This window comes from Podarcis cretensis (assembly GCF_951804945.1).
Source record: "Podarcis cretensis genome assembly, chromosome: 5".
Taxonomy (NCBI): domain Eukaryota; kingdom Metazoa; phylum Chordata; class Lepidosauria; order Squamata; family Lacertidae; genus Podarcis; species Podarcis cretensis.
In genome coordinates this window covers 578,043-597,168 of record NC_137174.1, presented here as the reverse complement: position 1 = coordinate 597,168, position 19,126 = coordinate 578,043, and the positions used below count along the sequence as shown (strand labels likewise).

Below are 19,126 nucleotides of genomic sequence, written 5' to 3'. Positions count from 1 at the left end.
TTAAATTTTATTCGAGGCTTCTTGCCCTGCCAGACAAATCTGGAAATATCTCTCTGCCACTTCTTGAAACAGTCCATCTTGTCTATAATTTGCAGTGTTTGAAACAAGAACAACATCCTTGGCAATACATTCATTTTTATCGCAGCAATTCGACCTAGCAAAGATAGCTTCAAATTTGACCATATTTCTAAATCCTTTTTCACTTCATTCCAACATTTTTCATAATTATCCTTAAACAGATTCACATTCTTGGCAGTCATGTTAACTCCTAAATATTTCACTTTCTTGACCAATGTAAATCCTGTCTCCTCCTGGAACTTCTCTCTCTCATTCATAGTTAAATTTTTCTCTAAAGACCTTAGTTTTCATTTTGTTCAACTTAAAGCCTGCTACCTGTCCATATTCTTGAATCAGTTCCAGTACCCTTTTGGTACTAGATTCTGGCCCCTGTAAAGTCAAAACTAAGTCATCAGCAAATGCTTTCAGTTTGTACTGTTTAGCTCCCACTTGTATACCTTTAACCAATTGGTCCTTTCTAATCATGTTTAACAAAATCTCCAGGACCGATATGAAAAGCAATGGAGAGATTGGGCAACCTAGTCGTGTTCCTTTCTCAATCTTAAACTCTTCTGTCACTACATTGTTCACAATTAATTTTGCCTTTTGTTCTGAATAAATTGCACCTATACCATTTTCAAAAACTTGACCTACCCCCATTCCCTGTAAATTCTTCTTCATAAAACTCTAAGAAATATTATCGAAAGCTTTCTCCACGTCCACAAATATCAGAACTGCCTTAGTATTAATATTCACTTGTAGTTTTTCTAAAATATTAATTATGTTCCTAATAATAATAATATTAATTATGTTCCTAATTCCTACTGTGGAGGGGCGAGGGAGGTATGGCGGTGGGGGCAGATGTCATAGGCGAAGGGGATCGAGATACGGATATGCTCGTACCCCTTCCAATCTGCGCCCCATCCCGAGAGACGAGGGTAGGGTGAGCAAGGATTACTCACCTCCGTCACTGGTGTTGTGCAATGCCAGGTCTATAGGCAACAAAACCGCCACCCTGCGAGATTTCTTCACCTCGCAGGGGGTTGACCTGGCATGTGTGACTGAGACCTGGGTGCGCGAAGGGGATACTGTTACCTTACGAGAGATGGCGCCCCCGGGTTTCTCCGTCCTTCACCAGTCGCGGACTGTGGGCCGGGGGGGAGGGGTGGCGTTATTAATCCGGGAAGATTGTTCTTTCAGGGCTCTACCATCGCCATCGATCCCCGGCATTGAATGTGTTGGCCTAGTGTGGGGCTCCGAGGTGAGCTTGGCTGTCTGGCTGGTGTACCGGCCACCTAGCGCACCAGCAGCCACCCTGTCAGGCCTGCTGGAGGCGGTGGCCGGCTGGGCCTTGGAGTTCCCTAACCTATTGGTATTGGGGGACTTCAACATCCATGCTGATGCCACTCCCTCCTCACAGGCTCTGGACCTGGTGTCTTCCATGGCGACATTAGGGCTCTCCCAGTTTGTTTCGGGCCCCACACATCAAGCAGGCCACACGCTGGATTTGATCTTTGGCGTCGGTATAGATGTGATCATGTTTCCTTCGATGAAGGTGCCATGGTCTGATCACTATGCTCTGAAAGCCAGGATTGACGTTCCACCCCCACCCTGCTTGGGTGGCGAGCCAATTTGGGCTCGCCCGCAGAGGCTGATGGACCCTGATAGATTCCGTCAAGCCTTGCGGGACCTTTCTCCCCCTGGCGACTCATTGACTGAGCTTGTTGAGGCCTGGAATACCCAGCTCCTGGCAGCCATCAATGAGATCGCACCTAAGCGCCCTCTGCGACCCCGCAGAGACCGGGGGTTTACCGACCCCGCAGAGACCGGGGGTTTATCCCTGGTTTACCGAGGAGCTCCGGAAAATGAAGCGGGACCTCAGGCGGCTAGAGCGAGTATGGCGGGGTGCCCGTGACGGAGCTTCAAGAACATCTTATAGGGTTTTTATGAAAACCTATGAGATGGCAGTGAAGGCCGCTAAAAAGTCCTACTTCTCGGCCTCCATTGCATCCGCTAGCTCTCGCCCGGCGCAATTATTTAGTATAATTCGGTCTTTAACGTCCCTCGAAGGACAGCCAAATTTAAATAACAATCTGACACACAGCTGTGAGGCATTTGCGAGCTTTTTTGCGGAGAAGGTCTTGTTGCTCCGCCATGACCTCCCTGCCAATTTGGATACAATAAAGGAACTGGAGGCCCCTCGACTGTCCTTGGGTTCAGTATTGGACCACTTTGACTGGATATCCCCAGCTGATGTATACAGACTCCTCCGAGCTGGAAAGCCCACCACCTGTCCTCTCGACCCGTGCCCGTCCTGGCTGATTAGAGCGTGTCCAGACAAGGTGCGGGCCCCCCTGGGGGATATCATCAATCTGGCCCTTGGCACCGGGACATTCCCAGGGGAACTGAAGGAGGCAGTGGTGCGCCCGCTCTTAAAGAAAACATCATTAGATCCCTTAGATCTATCCAATTACCGCCCGGTTTCGAATCTTCCATTCCTGGGTAAGGTGATTGAGAGAGCGGTTGCTGAACAGCTTGGTAGGTTTCTGGATGAAACATCAGCTCTGGATCCATTCCAGTCCGGCTTCCGCGCTGGTCATGGGACCAAGACGGCTCTGGTCGCCCTAACAGATGATCTCCGCAGGCAGCTGGATCGAGGCGGGTCGGGGCTGCTGATTCTTCTAGACCTGTCAGCAGCCTTCGACATGGTCGATCACGAACTCTTGGACCACCGCCTTGCCGACGTGGGGATCCAGGGCACAGTCCTTCAATGGCTGCGCTCGTTTCTCTCTGGTCGGGGACAGAGGGTGGCGCTTGGGGGGGAATTGTCATCCCGCCACTCCTTGGTGTGTGGTGTGCCTCAGGGTGCGATTCTCTCCCCGATGCTTTTTAACATCTTTATGCGCCCCCTCGCCCAGCTTGTCCGGAGTTTTGGGTTGGGCTGCCATCAGTATGCTGATGACACCCAACTCTATTTGTTGATGGACGGCCACCCGGACTCGGCCCCAGACACACTGATCAGATGCTTGGAGGCTGTGGCTGGATGGTTACGTGGGAGCCGGTTGAAGTTAAATCCTTCGAAGACAGAGGTCCTCTGGCTGGGACGGGACGACATGGGACTGAAGGGGCAACTCCCATCTCTTGCGGGGGTGCAGTTAGTGCCAGCACCGTCCGTTAAGAGTTTGGGTGTAATCTTCGATACCTCCCTCTCCATGGAGGCGCAGATTGCAGCTATAACAAAGGCGGCATTTTTTCATCTCCGCCAAGCTAAGCAGTTGGCTCCTTACCTCTCTCGCCCTGACCTGGCCACTGTGATCCACGCGACGGTCACCTCCAGACTGGATTATTGTAACTCGCTCTACGTGGGGCTGCCCTTGAGACTGACCCAGAAACTCCAGCGGGTGCAGAATGCCGCAGCGAGACTCCTTACGGGGTCTTCGCTTAGAGATCACATTCATCCGGTGCTATACCAGCTGCACTGGCTCCCGGTGGAGTACAGGATCAGGTTTAAGGTGCTGGTTTTAACCTTCAAAGCCCTATACGGCCTAGGGCCCTCGTACCTACGGGACCGCCTCTCCTGGTATGCCCCACAGAAGAACTTACGATCTTCAAATAAAAACACCTTGAGGGTCCCAGGCCTCAGAGAGGTTAGGCTGGCCTCAACTAGAGCCAGGGCTTTTTCGGCTGCGGCTCCAACCTGGTGGAACGCTCTGTCACAAGAGACAAGGGCCCTGCAGGACTTGACATCTTTCCGCAGGGCCTGCAAGACAGAGCTGTTCCACCTGGCATTTGGTCAGGGCGCAGCCTGACCCTCTCCTCTGGCAATCTTTACAAAACTTTAGTTTATGGTTGCCATCAATTTTGATTTTAATTCATTTTTATAATGTTTTATAATGTCATACTGTTTTAGTGTTGTTAGCTGCCCTGAGCCCGGCTTCGGCTGGGGAGGGCGGGATATAAATAAAATTTATTATTATTATTATTATTATTATTATTATTATTATTATTATTATTGTTGTTGTTGTTGTTGTCAGACAAATGTCTGCCCGGGAGAAAGCCCGCTTGATCTTTATGGATTTCTTCTACTAGCACCTTTTTTAATCTTTTAGCCAAAATGTCTGCAAAATTTTTATAATCCACATTAAGCAGCGATATGGGGCGGTAATTCTTAAGCTGTGTCTTTTCAGTCTCTGTTTTCGGTATAAGTGTAATATATGCTTCCTTCCACGACTCTGGTGCCCTTTTCCCTTCCAATATTTCATTACAAACTTCCTTCAATGGTTGTATTAACCATTCTTTCAAAGATCTGTAATATCTTGAAGTCAAACCATCCGGTCCTGGAGATTTACCCAATTGCATGTTCTGGATGGCCCCTTCCACTTCCTGATCCGTTATTTTATAATTCAACATTATTTTCCTGAGAGATTTTCTGTAGTCCATTTATTTTCAAAAATCGATCAATGTCCATTTCTTTCTGTTTCTCCTGTGTATAAAGTTGTTTAAAATACCTCTGGAAGCACTTCCTGATCTCCACTGGGTTCTGTATATTCTTTCCTTCCACTTCCAAATTCGTAATAGTATTAAGTTTTTGTCTTTTTTTCATTTGCCAAGCCAACAATTTTCCACACTTATTTGCCGATTCAAATGTCTTTTGTCTCATCTGTTTAATCTTCCATTCTATTTCCTGATTCATCATTTTCATATATTGTACTTGATATAACTTTATCTCTTTCAGGATCCCCTGTGACTTTGGTTTTGCTCTCAGTTTCTTCTCTCCTTTATTTTCTCCAGGATTTTATCTTTTTTTTCATTTTGAGTTCTCTTCTTAATTGCATTCTGTTGTATCAAAAATCCTCTCATAACTGCTTTACTTGCGTCCCAGATTACTCTTTTTTCCACTGTAGTATTCATATTTATCTCAAAATAATCTCTCAAAGTTTTTTGGGCCTTCTTGGTCACTTCTTCATTCCTAAATAAAGTATCATTCATCCTCCATCTAAAAGAACCAGTTGGCATCAATTTCAATTCCATCTTCACAGCATTATGGTCAGAACAAGTTTTGGGGCAAATCTCCACTTTGCTGGTCTTCAGAGCCAGTCCTCTAGTTACCCAAATTTGGTCAATTCTTGTCCATGTCATTTTAGCTTCAGAAAAGAAAGTTCCCTCTCTTCCCAGAGGATTCGTCATTCTCCAGATGTCGAGTAAATCCATATTTTCAGTCATGTCAAAGAAGGTTTTTGGTAGTCTACCATCTTTGGTAATTACCTGTCTCTGTGCCTTGTCCATGTTTGTAGATACCACTCCATTCATATCTCCCATCAAAATCATATTGTAATCCATATAGTCCATCAGAGTCTCATCTAACTTCTTAAAAAATTCTTAAAATTTTTCCTTCATTTGGTGCATAGATGCCTACTATCAAGAATTTCCATTGTTGACATTTTAACTGATAATGCTTCAGTGGGTGATAACCACCACAGGGGTTTGGATTCCAATAATTATTTGTATTTTTCCCATACCCTTATTAAAGATTTCTTATTATATGATTGTGGAATCCTTTTTTCCTTTGCTTTCTCATACCACAAGTATGTGTGACATATCATGTCCTTCCTACTCTATTGCCTCTTCTTTTTCCAATTTGATCCAATCCTGAATCATAGAATCATAGAATCATAGAATCATAGAGTTGGAAGAGACCACAAGGGCCATCGAGTCCAACCCCCTGCCAAGCAGGAAACACCATCAGAGCACTCCTGACATATGGTTGTCAAGCCTCTGCTTAAAGACCTCCAAAGAAGGAGACTCCACCACACTCCTTGGCAGCAAATTCCACTGTCGAACAGCTCTTACTGTCATGCTGCTTCATAATAAATTTTAATTATCATGCTGCTTCATAATAAATTTTAAAATCTGGAAGGGAAAAGTCTCCTCTTTCTTTTAAATTTTAAATTTGTAAGTATTTTATGCTTTATACTTGGTCTTTTCCCACTCCAGATAAATTATGAAATATCTTTTTGCCATTTTTTGAAACAGACATTATAACTTATTATCGGTATTGTCTGAAAGAGGAACATGTTTGGTAGTACATTCATTTTAATTGCTGCAATTCTTCCTAAAAGGGAAAGATTCATCCTGTTCCATATTTGTAGATACCTTTTTATTTCATTCCATTTTTTTCCATAATTATCTTTGTAGATATTGTGATTCTTTTTCGTCAACCATATTCCCAAATATTTTACCTTTTTATGGATTTCTATGTCTATAGATTCTGATAGCTCCTTCCTTTAAGATTTTTGACTAACAATTTAGTTTTATTTTTATTAAGTTTAAAACCTGCCACCTGTCTAAACTTTGATTTTTTTCTATTACCCTAGGGAGAGAATTCTTTGGATCTTCTACAGTAATCAAATCATCTGCAAAAGCTTTCAATTTATACTCACTTTTCTTTATTCTTATTCCTGCCACATCTTTGTCAGCTCTAATATTTCTTGCTAAAACCTCCAGGACCAGAATGAACAAGAGTGGTGATAATAGACATCCTTGTCTGGTTGCTTTTTTTATTTTACATTGCTTTGTTATCACCTGATTAATAATTAGTTTTGCATTCTGTTCTGAATATATAGCTTGGATTCCCATATTAAGTTTTTCTCCAAATTCCATTTCTTCAAGGACTTTTTCATAAAGTCCCAAGAAACATTATCAAATGCTTTTTCTATATCTATAAACATCAATGCAGCTTGTTTTTAATTTCAAACTTCCAGGTATTCTATTACGTTTAAAACATTCCTAATATTATCTTTCATTTGTCTACCTGGGAGAAATTCTGCTTGATCTTAATGTGTATATTCTTCCAAAAAAAATAAAAATCCATCTGTTGGCTAAAATATATGCAAACAGTTTATATCACTATTTAATAATGAAATGGGCCTATAATTTTTAACTAAAATTATCTCTGAATCTTGTTTTAGGATTAATGTTATATACTCCTCTCCATCTTTTTGGGACTTCCTCCGTTTTTAAAATCTCATTCATCATGTCCTTTAAGGGAACCACAAGCTGTTCACTTAAATTTTTATAATACTTTGCTGAGATTCTATCTGGTCCTGGAGATTTACCTGTCTTTACTTGATTTATTGCTTCTAAAAATTCCTGCACTGTTATTTCAGCATTAAATAATGTCAGTTTTTCTTTTATTTTTGGAAGGTTACTACTTTTTATATATTCTTCCATCAACATCTTCTTTTCAGTATTCAGTAAAATATTTAATGAAGGCTTCCCTTATTTTCTTTGGTTTATCTGTGACTTTGCCATTGGATTTTATCTTATTTATATAATTTTTTTGCTCACTTTTCCTCATTTGCCATGCCAGCAGTTTTCCTGGCTTGTTGGCATGTCCAAAGTACTTTTGTTTCATCCTTCTAATTTTCCACGCTATTTCCTCATTAATCATCATTAAATATTGTGTTTGTAATAATTTAATTGCCTGCTTAACTGTCTCCTTATTTGGTTTTTTTATTAATTCTTTTTCTTTCTCTAATATTTCACCCAATATTTCCTTTTTTTCCTTTTCCCTTAATTTCTTCTTGGTTGAGTTTTGTTGGATAAGCAGTCCCCTCATAGCTGCCTTACTGGCATCCCATACTGTTTGCAGCTTGGTTCCATTATCAAGATTTAATTCAAAATAATCTCCCAGTGCCTTTTTTGCGATTTATGAAAAATTAAGTAAAGGTAAAGGTACCCCTGCCCGTACGGGCCAGTCTTGACAGACTCTGGGGTTGTGCGCCCATCTCACTTAAGAGGCCAGGGGCCAGCGCTGTCCGGAGACACTTCCGGGTCACGTGGCCAGCGTGACATCGCTGCTCTGGCGAGCCAGAGCCGCACACGGAAACGCCGTTTACCTTCCCGCTGGTAAGCGGTCCCTATTTATCTACTTGCACCCGGAGGTGCTTTCGAACTGCTAGGTTGGCAGGCGCTGGGACCGAGCAGCGGGAGTGCACCCCGCTGCAGGGATTCGAACCGCCGACCTTTTGATCGGCAAGTCCTAGGCGCTGAGGCTTTAACCCACAGCGCCACCTGCGTCCCTTATGAAAAATTACTGTCATCCAATAAATCTTCATTCAATAAACTGCTGTGTATTTTAAAAAGTTGTCCTTTTGTTTGCTATGCATTTGGACACCTTAAGACACCTGATCACCTTACAGGTTCTATTCTAGGTGTGTGCTGCTTTTAAAAAAATGTACTTCTCTTACTCTGTCCTTCCTTTAATTGGTTCTTGAAAGCTACCTTGGAAATTTTAAATCGGAAGATGGGATAAAATGTTTCAATAAATAATAACTGAAATAAAAATAAAATTGGAGTATCATTGGTTAGGATATACAGTGGTATCTTGGGTTAAGTACTTAATTCGTTCCGGAGGTCCGTTCTTAACATGAAACTGAAGACCACTTTAGCTAATGGGGCCTCTTGCTGCTGCTGTGCCACCGGAGCAGGATTTCTGTTCTTATCCTGAAGCAAAGTTATTAACCCGAGGTACTATTTCTGGGTTAGCGGGGGGGCCGCTAGGGGCGCCTTGGAAGACGGCGGATATTAACATCTATCCAGCCTGCACAAGGTAATTAGAGGCTGATTATGGGGAGTAAATCAGTCTCCCTTCATCTCTCCAGGGGGGAGAGATGCAGTTTTCACCCGCTGTTGCCATAAATCACCCCCGAGTTCAGAAGAAGGAGGGGGTGAGGCACTGGGTGCACAACCGTCGGCGGGCCTCGGAACTCCTGCGAAGCTGCTTCCAGGTGCGAAACTAGTTGCGTTACTTAAAAGGAAAAAAATTGGTGAAAGATAACGCACATGCTTCAAGAGAGGCAGGAGGTTCTTATCTGCTAACAATTTTACCACTGAAATGAAGAAGACTGAGATGGAAGATTACATCAAAGTACTACAGACATGGTATGTGGAATGGAATGCAACGGAAATGAAAAGGGGGAGGAACGACTTTTTATTTTTTTGCTCTATGTGATTACCTAATAACCCTCCCTCTTAGAAGATCCGTCACAGCAACTAATTGCAAATGGAACTAAAAATGAATTGTGTGAGAATGATATGAACTTAAAGGTTTTACCCTGTGAAGGATTTGGAAAGAAGAAGGGTTCTCCTGTGACACAGTAAGAATGGAGATTTGATACGAGCATTTGATACTGTGTTGCAGGAGGTTTGGTCTTGGGGAGGGCGAGCCGAAGATTTATTACTTTCGATGAGATTGCAAACTGGAAGGGGCAGCCCTCCTGGAAAAAAACTAATTTACGATGCAACAGGTCGGGATAGCTAAAGAGCGAGCTTTTAGACTGTATTTCATCGGAACGACAAGATGGCGATTGCTTGCTCGAGCGGAAATGCCTGGACTATTGGATGAGAGTGATTTACTAGAGAGCAGTACAAAGCCCACACAGAAACACAAATAAGACTGTTTTTTTCAACCCACTTGCGGAGCAACTCGGAGGTGAATGAAAAGGAAAATGAGTAACGACAAGGATTGAGAAGAGGGAACTGGAAATATCATTCTTAAGATGAAAGCAGCACAAATATTCGAGGATTGGACTCCTGCCGATCAAGAAGCATGGGTACACCCCACAAAAATTTATAATTTGGAAAACAATTGGATTACATGATATGTATTGTTATAATTTGGATTAATTGGTTTGATGTGTTTAATTTGGTAATCTGAAACTTAATAAAAATTATTTTTTTAAAAAAATATTTCAGTGTTAGCGGAGTCTGTAACCTGAAGCGTATGTAACCTGAAGCGTATATAACCCGAGGTGCCACTGTATTGAGGTTGAATCCTGACAAGACAGAACTACTGTTTTGAGGGGACAGGAGGCGGGCAGGTGCGGGGGACCCCCTGGTCCTGAATGGGGTAACTGTGCCCCTGAAGGACCAGGTGTGCTGAGAGTCATTCTGGACTCACAGTTGTCCATGGAGGTGCAGGTCAATTCTATGTCCAGGGCAGCTCCATCTGGTACGGAGGCTGAGACCCTACCTGCCCACAGACTGCCTCGCCAGATTAGTGCATGCTCTGGTTATCTCCCGCTTGGACTACTGCAAGGCACTCTACGTGGGGCTACCTTTGAAGGTGACCTGGAAACTACAACTAATCCTGAATGTGGCAGCTAGACCGGTGATTGGGAACGGCTGCCGAGACCACATAACCCCGGTCTTGAAAGACCTACATTGGCTCCGAGTATGTTTCCGAGCACAATTCAAAGTGTTGGTGCTGACCTTTAAAGCCCTAAACGGCCTCGGTCCAGTATATCTGAAGGAGCGTCTCCATCCCCATCATTCTGCATGGACATGGAGGTCCAGTGCCAAGGGCCTTCTGGCGGTTCCCTCCCTGCGAGAAGCTAAGTTACAGGGAAGCAAGCAGAGGGCCTTCTCGGTAGTGGCACCCGCCCTGTGGAACGCCCTCCCACCAGATGTCAAAGAGAACAACTACCAGACTTTTAGAAGACATCTGAAGGCAGCCCTGTTTAGGGAAGCTTTTAATGTTTAATAGACTATTGTATTTTAATATTCTGTTGGAAGCCGCCCAGAGTGGCTGGGGAAACTCAGCCAGATGGGCGGCTATAAATTATTTATTATTATTATTATTAATTATTATTATTATATACATGTGATAATTTTAATAATATTCCTGTTAGATAGCACTACCCATGTTTAGCTTGGTTTGAAATCTATACACTGATACCTCGAGTTACAAACGCTTCAGGATACAAACTCCGCTAACCTCAGAGTTACCTTGAGTTGAGAACTTTGCCACAGGATGAGAACAGAAATTGTATGCCGGCAGCGCAACAGCAGCAAGAGGCCCCATTAGCGAAAGCACGCCTCTAGTTAAGAACAGTTTCAGATTAAGAATGGACCTCCGGAATGAGTTAAGTTCGTAACTATAGGTAGCACTGTATAGCTCTGAATTGGCAAAACAAAACACCTCTTAAGAGGTTTACCCTAAGCTTGTTTGCTCTAAGAATGTTGGTGTTTGAAAAACTAAGTTTAATTTTTACTGAAAAAAGATGTGCTGCAAGTACCTAGAATTACAGTTGGGCTTTGTAGCCAAGCACTGGTTTCTACTAGCCAACTGTGAAGCCCAGTCCTATCATGATAATGCAACAAAATTATATGCATTTTAATTGTGGATATTGACTGCATATCCATATCATTACTTTTTGTAAGCACACAGATTGCTCCTGCTTTGTTCCTTTCCACTTCAAAACAGGGATTGTGGTTTACTTAACCAAAAACACCCCTACTGTTGGTAAAAAAACAACCAACTTTGGCTTTAGATCACAGTTTGCTTAAAGTGAAACAAACCATGAACTCTGGTTTTGATGTAACACTTACCCAAGACTTGCTGTTCCCACTTGCTAGCAGAGAGGAGAAAGAGATCAATGCATTTACTGTAAACTGTTAACCATTACTTTATGTGACTAGCAGGCACACCCATTAACTGGTGAAATTGATGGAGTTATATAATTCAATGCTTTGTTACCTCTGAGTAGACATATATAGGATTGTGTTGTCAAACGTTTTGCAAGTTGCTGAACATTTGACATTGGTCATTCTACAGCTTTTTATCTCCTACTTCCCTTCAAATGCTTGACTGTTCTTTTTTACATAGAAATATATGTGCTTTATATATGCTCAAATATTAAACACCTACATTGTTGTTATTTGACGTGAACGTTACAGCGTAGGTAAATGTGTATTTTGGCTAGTAAGATGCCTGTTTTAACTTTCTGGCTACCAGATTTTATTGCCATGTTGAAAGAAGAATTGCAGTTTTTCATGGAGGAATCGTGCAGTACCCTAAAGACTACCATTTGTGTGTGGCATCAATCCAGTCTTATCCATATGTAGGAACTTACCATGGAGTAAGTTCCACTAAGCTCAGTGGTGCTCACTTACGAAAGCAGTGCTGCTTACTTTTGATAACACTGAGTGTTATCAATGACCTTCAGCAGCAAGGTGGCTTTTAAGCTTTTCCTTAGAAATAATAAAAATAAACCCTTACAGAGAATGGTTATCATTTAACTGCTAGCCTGAAGTAGTAATCCCTTAAGTTAGGAAACAGGCTATCCATTCTCTCATTGACTTCAAGGGTTGCTGATGGAAAGAGATTTGGTACTTAAAAACAATTTAGCTTTTTTTCATCTTGGTTCCCTGCTTAGTTGATTAGCATTGATAAAATAACTACAGGTAACCTACGGAGAGATTGGCTCTTGCCCTGTCTCTCACCTTCAGAATTCGAGATGATAAGCCGCAAAAATTGCAAAACCTGAGAACCTCATTGTAACTGAAGTAATTAATTGCCCTGGTGAGTACATTGTCAAAGCCTGCAAGTACCACTGTATGGGTATGAGAGGCAAGTACAGTGCTAAAAGGCAGCAAATAGGTGTATTAACAGCATTTGCTGAGACACGTAATTGGAAAATGCCAATGACTAGTGTGGTTTTTTGTTGTTCTAGGCTGTTTGCATATATGCATCATCTTGCTTAATGCTTTCCACCAAATACATATTTTATTTTTCAAAACCAAAAATCTATTTTAGATTTGGAATGCTGTGCTTGCTTGCCTGGCTGTCTGTGCATGCCAAGGATCTGCTTTTTATAAAATAAGCCTCTTTTAGCATAATTGTAATTGCAAATAGTTCAGTCAAACTTATTTAAACATTATGTTGCCTATTTAACCATAGTGTTATATCTTTTGAGTGGATAGAACATCCGTTTTAAAGGAATAACGTAAATAGCATATGGTATTAGTATTTGAATTAGACGGTGCCACTGCAGGAAGGATGAGACAGAGCTAAGACTAGCAATCAACTAAAGGAAATTGCTGGGCATAATATGAGCTTGCTTCTCTTATAACCCTTTTCAAAGGCTGATTCCTTCCCCCTCCTGCTTTGCTTACCTGAGCCTGGTATGGCTCTGATTCTGCTTGCGTCATACTGCTGTTTTAGCATGTTGGTGGGGTTTATTGGGGGGGGGGAGGCACTTTCTTAATGTTCACAGTTCTGATGTCTGATCTCTTCAAGTTGGTGTGTGAACTATTTTGGGGGCATTGCTTCTATGTTTTCAAATAACTCATAATTTCCATCTGTTTTTACTTGTGGTTGTGAAGATCATGCTTGGCCCATGGGATCTAACAGTGTGTGCTGAGAGGATGTGGAGTTTTGTCAGTCAGGGAAATATGTCTGGTTCCCCCCCCCCCCGCCCCCCCGCCGCCTCCATGGCTCACATAAGCATTTCGTCTTGTGTGGTCCCACTGAATTGGATCTGTTTAACAGCACTACTCACCTTCCCTATCTGTTACCAGTCTTTCAAATGTAAGATTCTAAAAAGGAACATGAGAAGCAAGAATGTAATTCTGTTAGCAGAAATATAAAACTTGCATTAGACTAATATTAACATTTGCCTTAGAAATTGTACATATCTGTGGGTGTACTTTGATACCAAATTCTATTTGCATGCATTTATAGTCACAGGCTGACTGTCTTCTCCATTTATACCAATCTGCTGTATCTTTGTTTCAGGCCTTACTGCAGTCTACACTTCAGCAACGCAAAGAAACCATTGAAAAACAGTATGCATCTGTGATTGAAAAACAGGCACAAAAGTGTGAAGAACTGCTTATTGCTCAAGTAATTGCAATGTCTCTTTGCAAAAGTTTATATAAAAATATGTATATCTGGGACAGAATTCAAAGAGCTACTTAGACATATAAGGGCATATTAAATGTACAGTGGATTTTCTTGCATTTTAAGTATCCATATTTTATCCCAGATACATTATGGGATTTAAAATGTTTCTTGCTGTGCAGCCTAAATGGCTGCTGTTGGAGAAACTCAAGTCCAAAGCTTCCTTTGGTGTATTGAAATTATTGTGTAATTCTGCACTCTGTTCCTTTGATTATAATAATAATTCTATTATGAACCACCATAGCATATAGTATGGCTATGTTTAGATAAATTGGGTGCAACAATGAAATGTTATTTAATTAAATTTAACTCTCTGTTGAGAGGTTCACTGGTCTGGAGGGAAATAATTAAACTTTTGTGTAAGCCTGGGTACCCACTATACCTTTAAAGAACATTTTAAGCACATTTTATATAATAATTTATAATTTATATAGTGTACAGTCATACCTCGGGTTACAGACGCTTCAGGTTGCGCTTTTTTTGGGTTACGGACCCGCCGAGAACTGGAAGTACCAGAACTGGTTACTTCCGGGTTTCGGCGGTCACGCATGCACAGAAGCGGCGAATCTCAACCCGTGTGTGCGCAGACGCGCCGCTGCGGGTTGCGAATGTGCATCCTGCACGGATCACGTTCACAGGGCAAGCGTCCACTGTATCTACTTGAAAGAATTCTGGGCATTGTAGTTGGTTAAGAAAAAAAATGTGCTTTAAAGGTATAGTGCATGCACAGCCTCAGCCTTCCACAATTTGCTATCCAGGTAGTGATTTGCCATGTGGTATTTTGGGCAGAGAGGGCCCTTTAGTGAGAAATCAATATTTTTACTCTTATGGCAGCAGTAGGGAACCTCTGATCCATTGTCCTAATGAGACCCACCACACCTATTCATTTGGCTTGTGAGGCTGTTGGAACAAAGCCACAGCCATTTGTTCCACTCTTGGCTTTGTATATAATATAAGATGTGGAGCAGGTACAAAGGCAGCTGGGCCAAAAATGCATTTGTGGGCACCTGCAAATGCCTGTGCATAGCACCTAGCATGGCTGTTTTACAAAATGCTACATGCAGCCGTCTGCAAGCTGTGTGGGTGAAAACTGGTCATCTGGTACCATTGTAACATTAGATGTTAGGTGGTTACACTCCCCCGACCTTTTAAACTTTGCCTGCAGGGCATGCTGGAGATAAGGATCCAGCCCGCTGGTTGAATCCAGTTCCCCACCCTTGCCTTTCAGCTTAGTCCTATCCCTGTTTCAATGAATCAGAAATCCAAAGCACCATACATAAAAGGTGCAAGGGCTCAAAGTGTCCCAATCAAACACGGTTTCAATTCATTAATGGTCTGTTTGCTGATGCTTAATCCAGAACCTGCTAGAATGGTGGGTGAAAAGCAAACATATTCTCTTCAATCCTCCACTTTCACACAAGCATTGTCCTTTCAGTTTTACAACTAATCTTTGTTAGTGCAATGTCTATATAGTGGGGTGGGAGAGTGGAAAAGAATGCCAATATATTTCACATCTGGCAACCAATGTGCCGCTTTGGTTACAGATAGAATTTTTTTTCAGCTCTCCCACCCCACTCATACTGGAATTAGGGTTTGCAAACCTGTTTCTAACCATGGTTGTAAACTGTATCTTGGCACTCCTTATAGTTTGTGACAATGTATGTGGTAAAACTGAAGAGGAGGAGTTGTTAGGGGGGAGTTAATGAATCCATAGAACGCCCTTCCTTATAACTCTTTGTGGCAGGAGACTGAGCAGCATTTTATATGTACCAGCTCAGTGAAGCCATGTAATGAATGGTATGTGAAGGATTACTTAATGTGGTCAAAGGGAAGCTTTACTTACACATTTTTCCTGAGAAATTGACTTTTCTACATAGTTTTTCAGTGCAATAGGAACATTTTTAGCAACTGTTACTGAGTTAGACATACAGTATGCAGCCTGCTCGTTTACACCTTCATGTTTGTAACCTTGATTGTAGCAGTTCTGTACTGCATTTCAGTTCATCTTGTTCTTGATAGATGGGTCATTTGAAGTAGCTGCGACTATATGCAGCTGTGTACCTGCTGTGATTCCTCAGACACAAGCTTAATATAAAAAAGTAACTGCTTCTGAACATGATAAAATCTGTTTACATTATCTTCTTTGACTCACATTCCAGGAAAGAGATTTTTTCCTTTGCCTGGATTTTTTTTACCAGGAATCATGAAAAACCGCAAGACCGTATTTATATTTGACTCTACATCAAACAGTTTTCATCTGTAGCTGTTGCTTGAAGAACTACTTGCAGAAGAAATGTAGCCTAATTCTGAACTTTTGTTTTGAGCTTCATTTTCACAAAGGTGCAGACAGAAATTATGTGATCCACATACAGTTTTGCCTTCCTTTAATATAAGGTTGAGGGACCTTTTCCAGCTTGAGGGTAACATTCTGGGGGCTACGTGCCAATGGTGAGTGGTGTCAGAGCCACAAGTGGGTGGTGCCAAAGCCACCTCTGTTCTTCCCCCACTAATACATATGCAGTTGTCTATACACCATCCATCCATATTGTCATTCCAAACATCTGCACATCATCCACATAATCATTTAAACTTTATCTCCCTTTCTCCATCAATTCTTCCCCCACTCCCTGCAGCAAAAAAGGGTTTGCAAAAAGTCCCCATTCACAGGAATGGTACTCCCCCCCCCCCAAAAAAAAGCCTATGGTCCTGTGCAAAAGGATATTTTTTTTGGGGGGGACACAGCAAGAAGAATGTCAAGGGGCCTAGGAAATTGCAACACAGGTAAGCGTCCCCCAACACTAGACTGAGGATGGAGTACATGACATGGAACACTTTTCAGCAACAGTCTCATATAAAGTGTAACTTACAGGGGAATTTTTCAATTCAGTGGTGGTGTCATCTGGCAAAAAGTTCAATCACACTCTGATTATTGAGACATTAAAGTAGCACAGTCCTGTGTTCAGGCATTTTATCCTGGAAGTGACTAATACTTGTCCTGATCCTAATGCTGCTGCTGGTGGTGGCGGTGGTTAAAATTATATCCCGCCCATCTGGCTGGGTTGCCCCAGCCACTCTGGGCAGCTTACAACATATATAAAGTCACAACAAAACATCAAACATTAAAAAATACCCTATACAAGCAAGAAACAGACCAATAAATCAATAGAAACTAACAATAATAATAATAACAATAAACAGTTTACAGTTACCCAAATTAAAATAACCGCCAACCTCAACTAAACATTTAAAGGTAAAGGTAAAGGTACCCCTGCCCGTACGGGCCAGTCTTGATAGACTCTGGGGTTGTGCGCCCATCTCACTTAAGAGGCCAGGGGCCAGCGCTGTCCGGAGACACTTCCGGGTCACGTGGCCAGCGTGACATCGCTGCTCTGGCGAGCCAGAGCCGCACACGGAAACGCCGTTTAGCCAACATTTAGCCAACACTAAATGACAAAAACAAAACAGGGGAACCAAAATTAGAACAGTTTAAAACATTTTAGCTAGTTACCCCAACCCAAGAGTTGTTCCAGCAGTGTCTCTCTGGCCTCCCAGGAGCCTCTTAGCTGTTCAGCATAGTGGTAGGATACTGTGTTTGCTTGTGATACTTGAGAAGGGAGCCTTGCTTGTAGCTTCTAGATCACTGGGGAGAATCACTAGAAATGTACAGAATAAGGAAGGTGGTGTAGTCTCGAAACAGCAATGTGGTGTTTTTTGGTTTTTTTTAAATGGAGTGCTTTCTCATTTTTATGAGGGGGGAATTAAAGAACATGAGAGTTAGCAAGCTGAGAGCTCAGCTTCTGAATTAAAGTTCATAAAATGATAGAGGCTTGGGGTCGTGAAGTTTGTCGCTATAGTAATGAGTAGATTGAGCAACTTCCCTATGTAGAAAGGTGGCAACGTTCAGGACTTTTGAGTTTAGAGAAAAGGTAAGTAAGAGGTGACACAGTAGACATTTATAAAGTTATGCAAGACATAGAATTATAAAAGATGTTTATTAGACGTTTATAAAAGCTTTACTCCCTCTAACAATAAAACTCATGAACATCCAATGAAGTTGAGCATTGGAAGATTCAGGACAGATGAAAGAAAGTCCTTCTTTGTGCAGCTGGATTTTCTGTGAGCTATGACTACCCCTACTCCCTGCAGGTTTCCCTTAATTGCTTCTTTGCTCAGTGACTGACCTTTTGAAAGAGACCAAACCATTACTCTTAGTTGTGATTCCTGCATTGCAGGAGGTTGGACCAGATGACCCTTGGGGTACCTTCCAAATCTACAGTTCTGAGGCTCTACTATCCCCAGCTATGCCTTGTAATGCACATCACTTCAGCCATTCATCTGTAGATGACAGATGTCTTTAAGTACTTGCCGTATTTTTCGCTCCATAAGACGCACCCTTTTCTTCCTCAAAAGTAAGGGGAAATGTCTGTGTGTCTTATGGAGCAAATGCGTGGTCCCTGGAGCCAAATTGCCCAGGGGCAAAAGGCAGATTGTGCTTTTTTTTTTAGAAAGAGGGAAGGGGGTGTTGAAACAAAGCTGCTGAGCAGCTGATCGGCAAGCATTCAGGAGGGAGATAAGGGATGCTAGCGATAAAGAAGGCTGCCTGGGAGGGGGGAGGTAAAGGAAAGGAGACAGGAATACTAAAACAATGAGGAGAGAAATTAGAAGAAAAGGAGGAGCAAAAAACTGCTCCAGCTAAGGAAAAGACACTAACGCAAACAGGAGGGAAGGGGGTGAGCAGCTGATCGGCAAGCGATCAGGAGGGAGATAAGGGACTGTAGAGATAAAGGAGGCAGCCTGGGAGGGGGGAGGTAAAAGCACATGGATCCTCAGGATTTTTGCATTGGGTCACCCCAAATTCACCATCAGATCACATAGCATGTCCATGGCTACAGCCTGCATTAAAAAAATCACGCATCCACTGTTTTGTGGGGCCGCAATGGTGCAAAAACGTGGTTACAAAGCACGGATCCAAATGGATTCTCAGGATTTTTGCATTGGGCTACCCCAAAGTCACCGTCAAATCACATATCATGTCTGTCGCCACAGCATGAACCGCAAAAATCATACATCCACTGTTTCGTTCAGAATATTTTTTTTCTTGTTTTCCTCTAAAAACTAGGTGCGTCTTATGGTCAGGTGCATCTTATGGAGCAAAAAATACAGCACTTTTATTTAATGCATACATAGGTTTGGTGGTTGATGGTACTGGATTCCTAGGTAGCAGAGGCCTGGAGAAAGCATTTCCGTCTCCTGGACCCTTTTCCTAATAAGGGCCAATTACACAGCCAAAATAAATTTTACACAGTGTAAAATAAATAACTGGCA

The 19,126-nt window shown here is 42.3% G+C and overlaps 1 protein-coding gene across 21 annotated transcripts in view; it reads left to right on the top strand.

The window, feature by feature from the left end:
* Positions 1-19,126, top strand: part of CCDC91 (coiled-coil domain containing 91) — a 185,715-nt gene that overhangs the window by 105,138 nt on the left and 61,451 nt on the right. For all 21 annotated transcript variants that reach the window (XM_079975262.1, XM_079975244.1, XM_079975252.1 and 18 more), the window contains one exon: positions 13,637-13,744. In XM_079975262.1, coding sequence (XP_079831388.1) covers positions 13,637-13,744 — 108 coding nt within the window. The remainder of the gene's footprint in view (positions 1-13,636; positions 13,745-19,126) is intronic.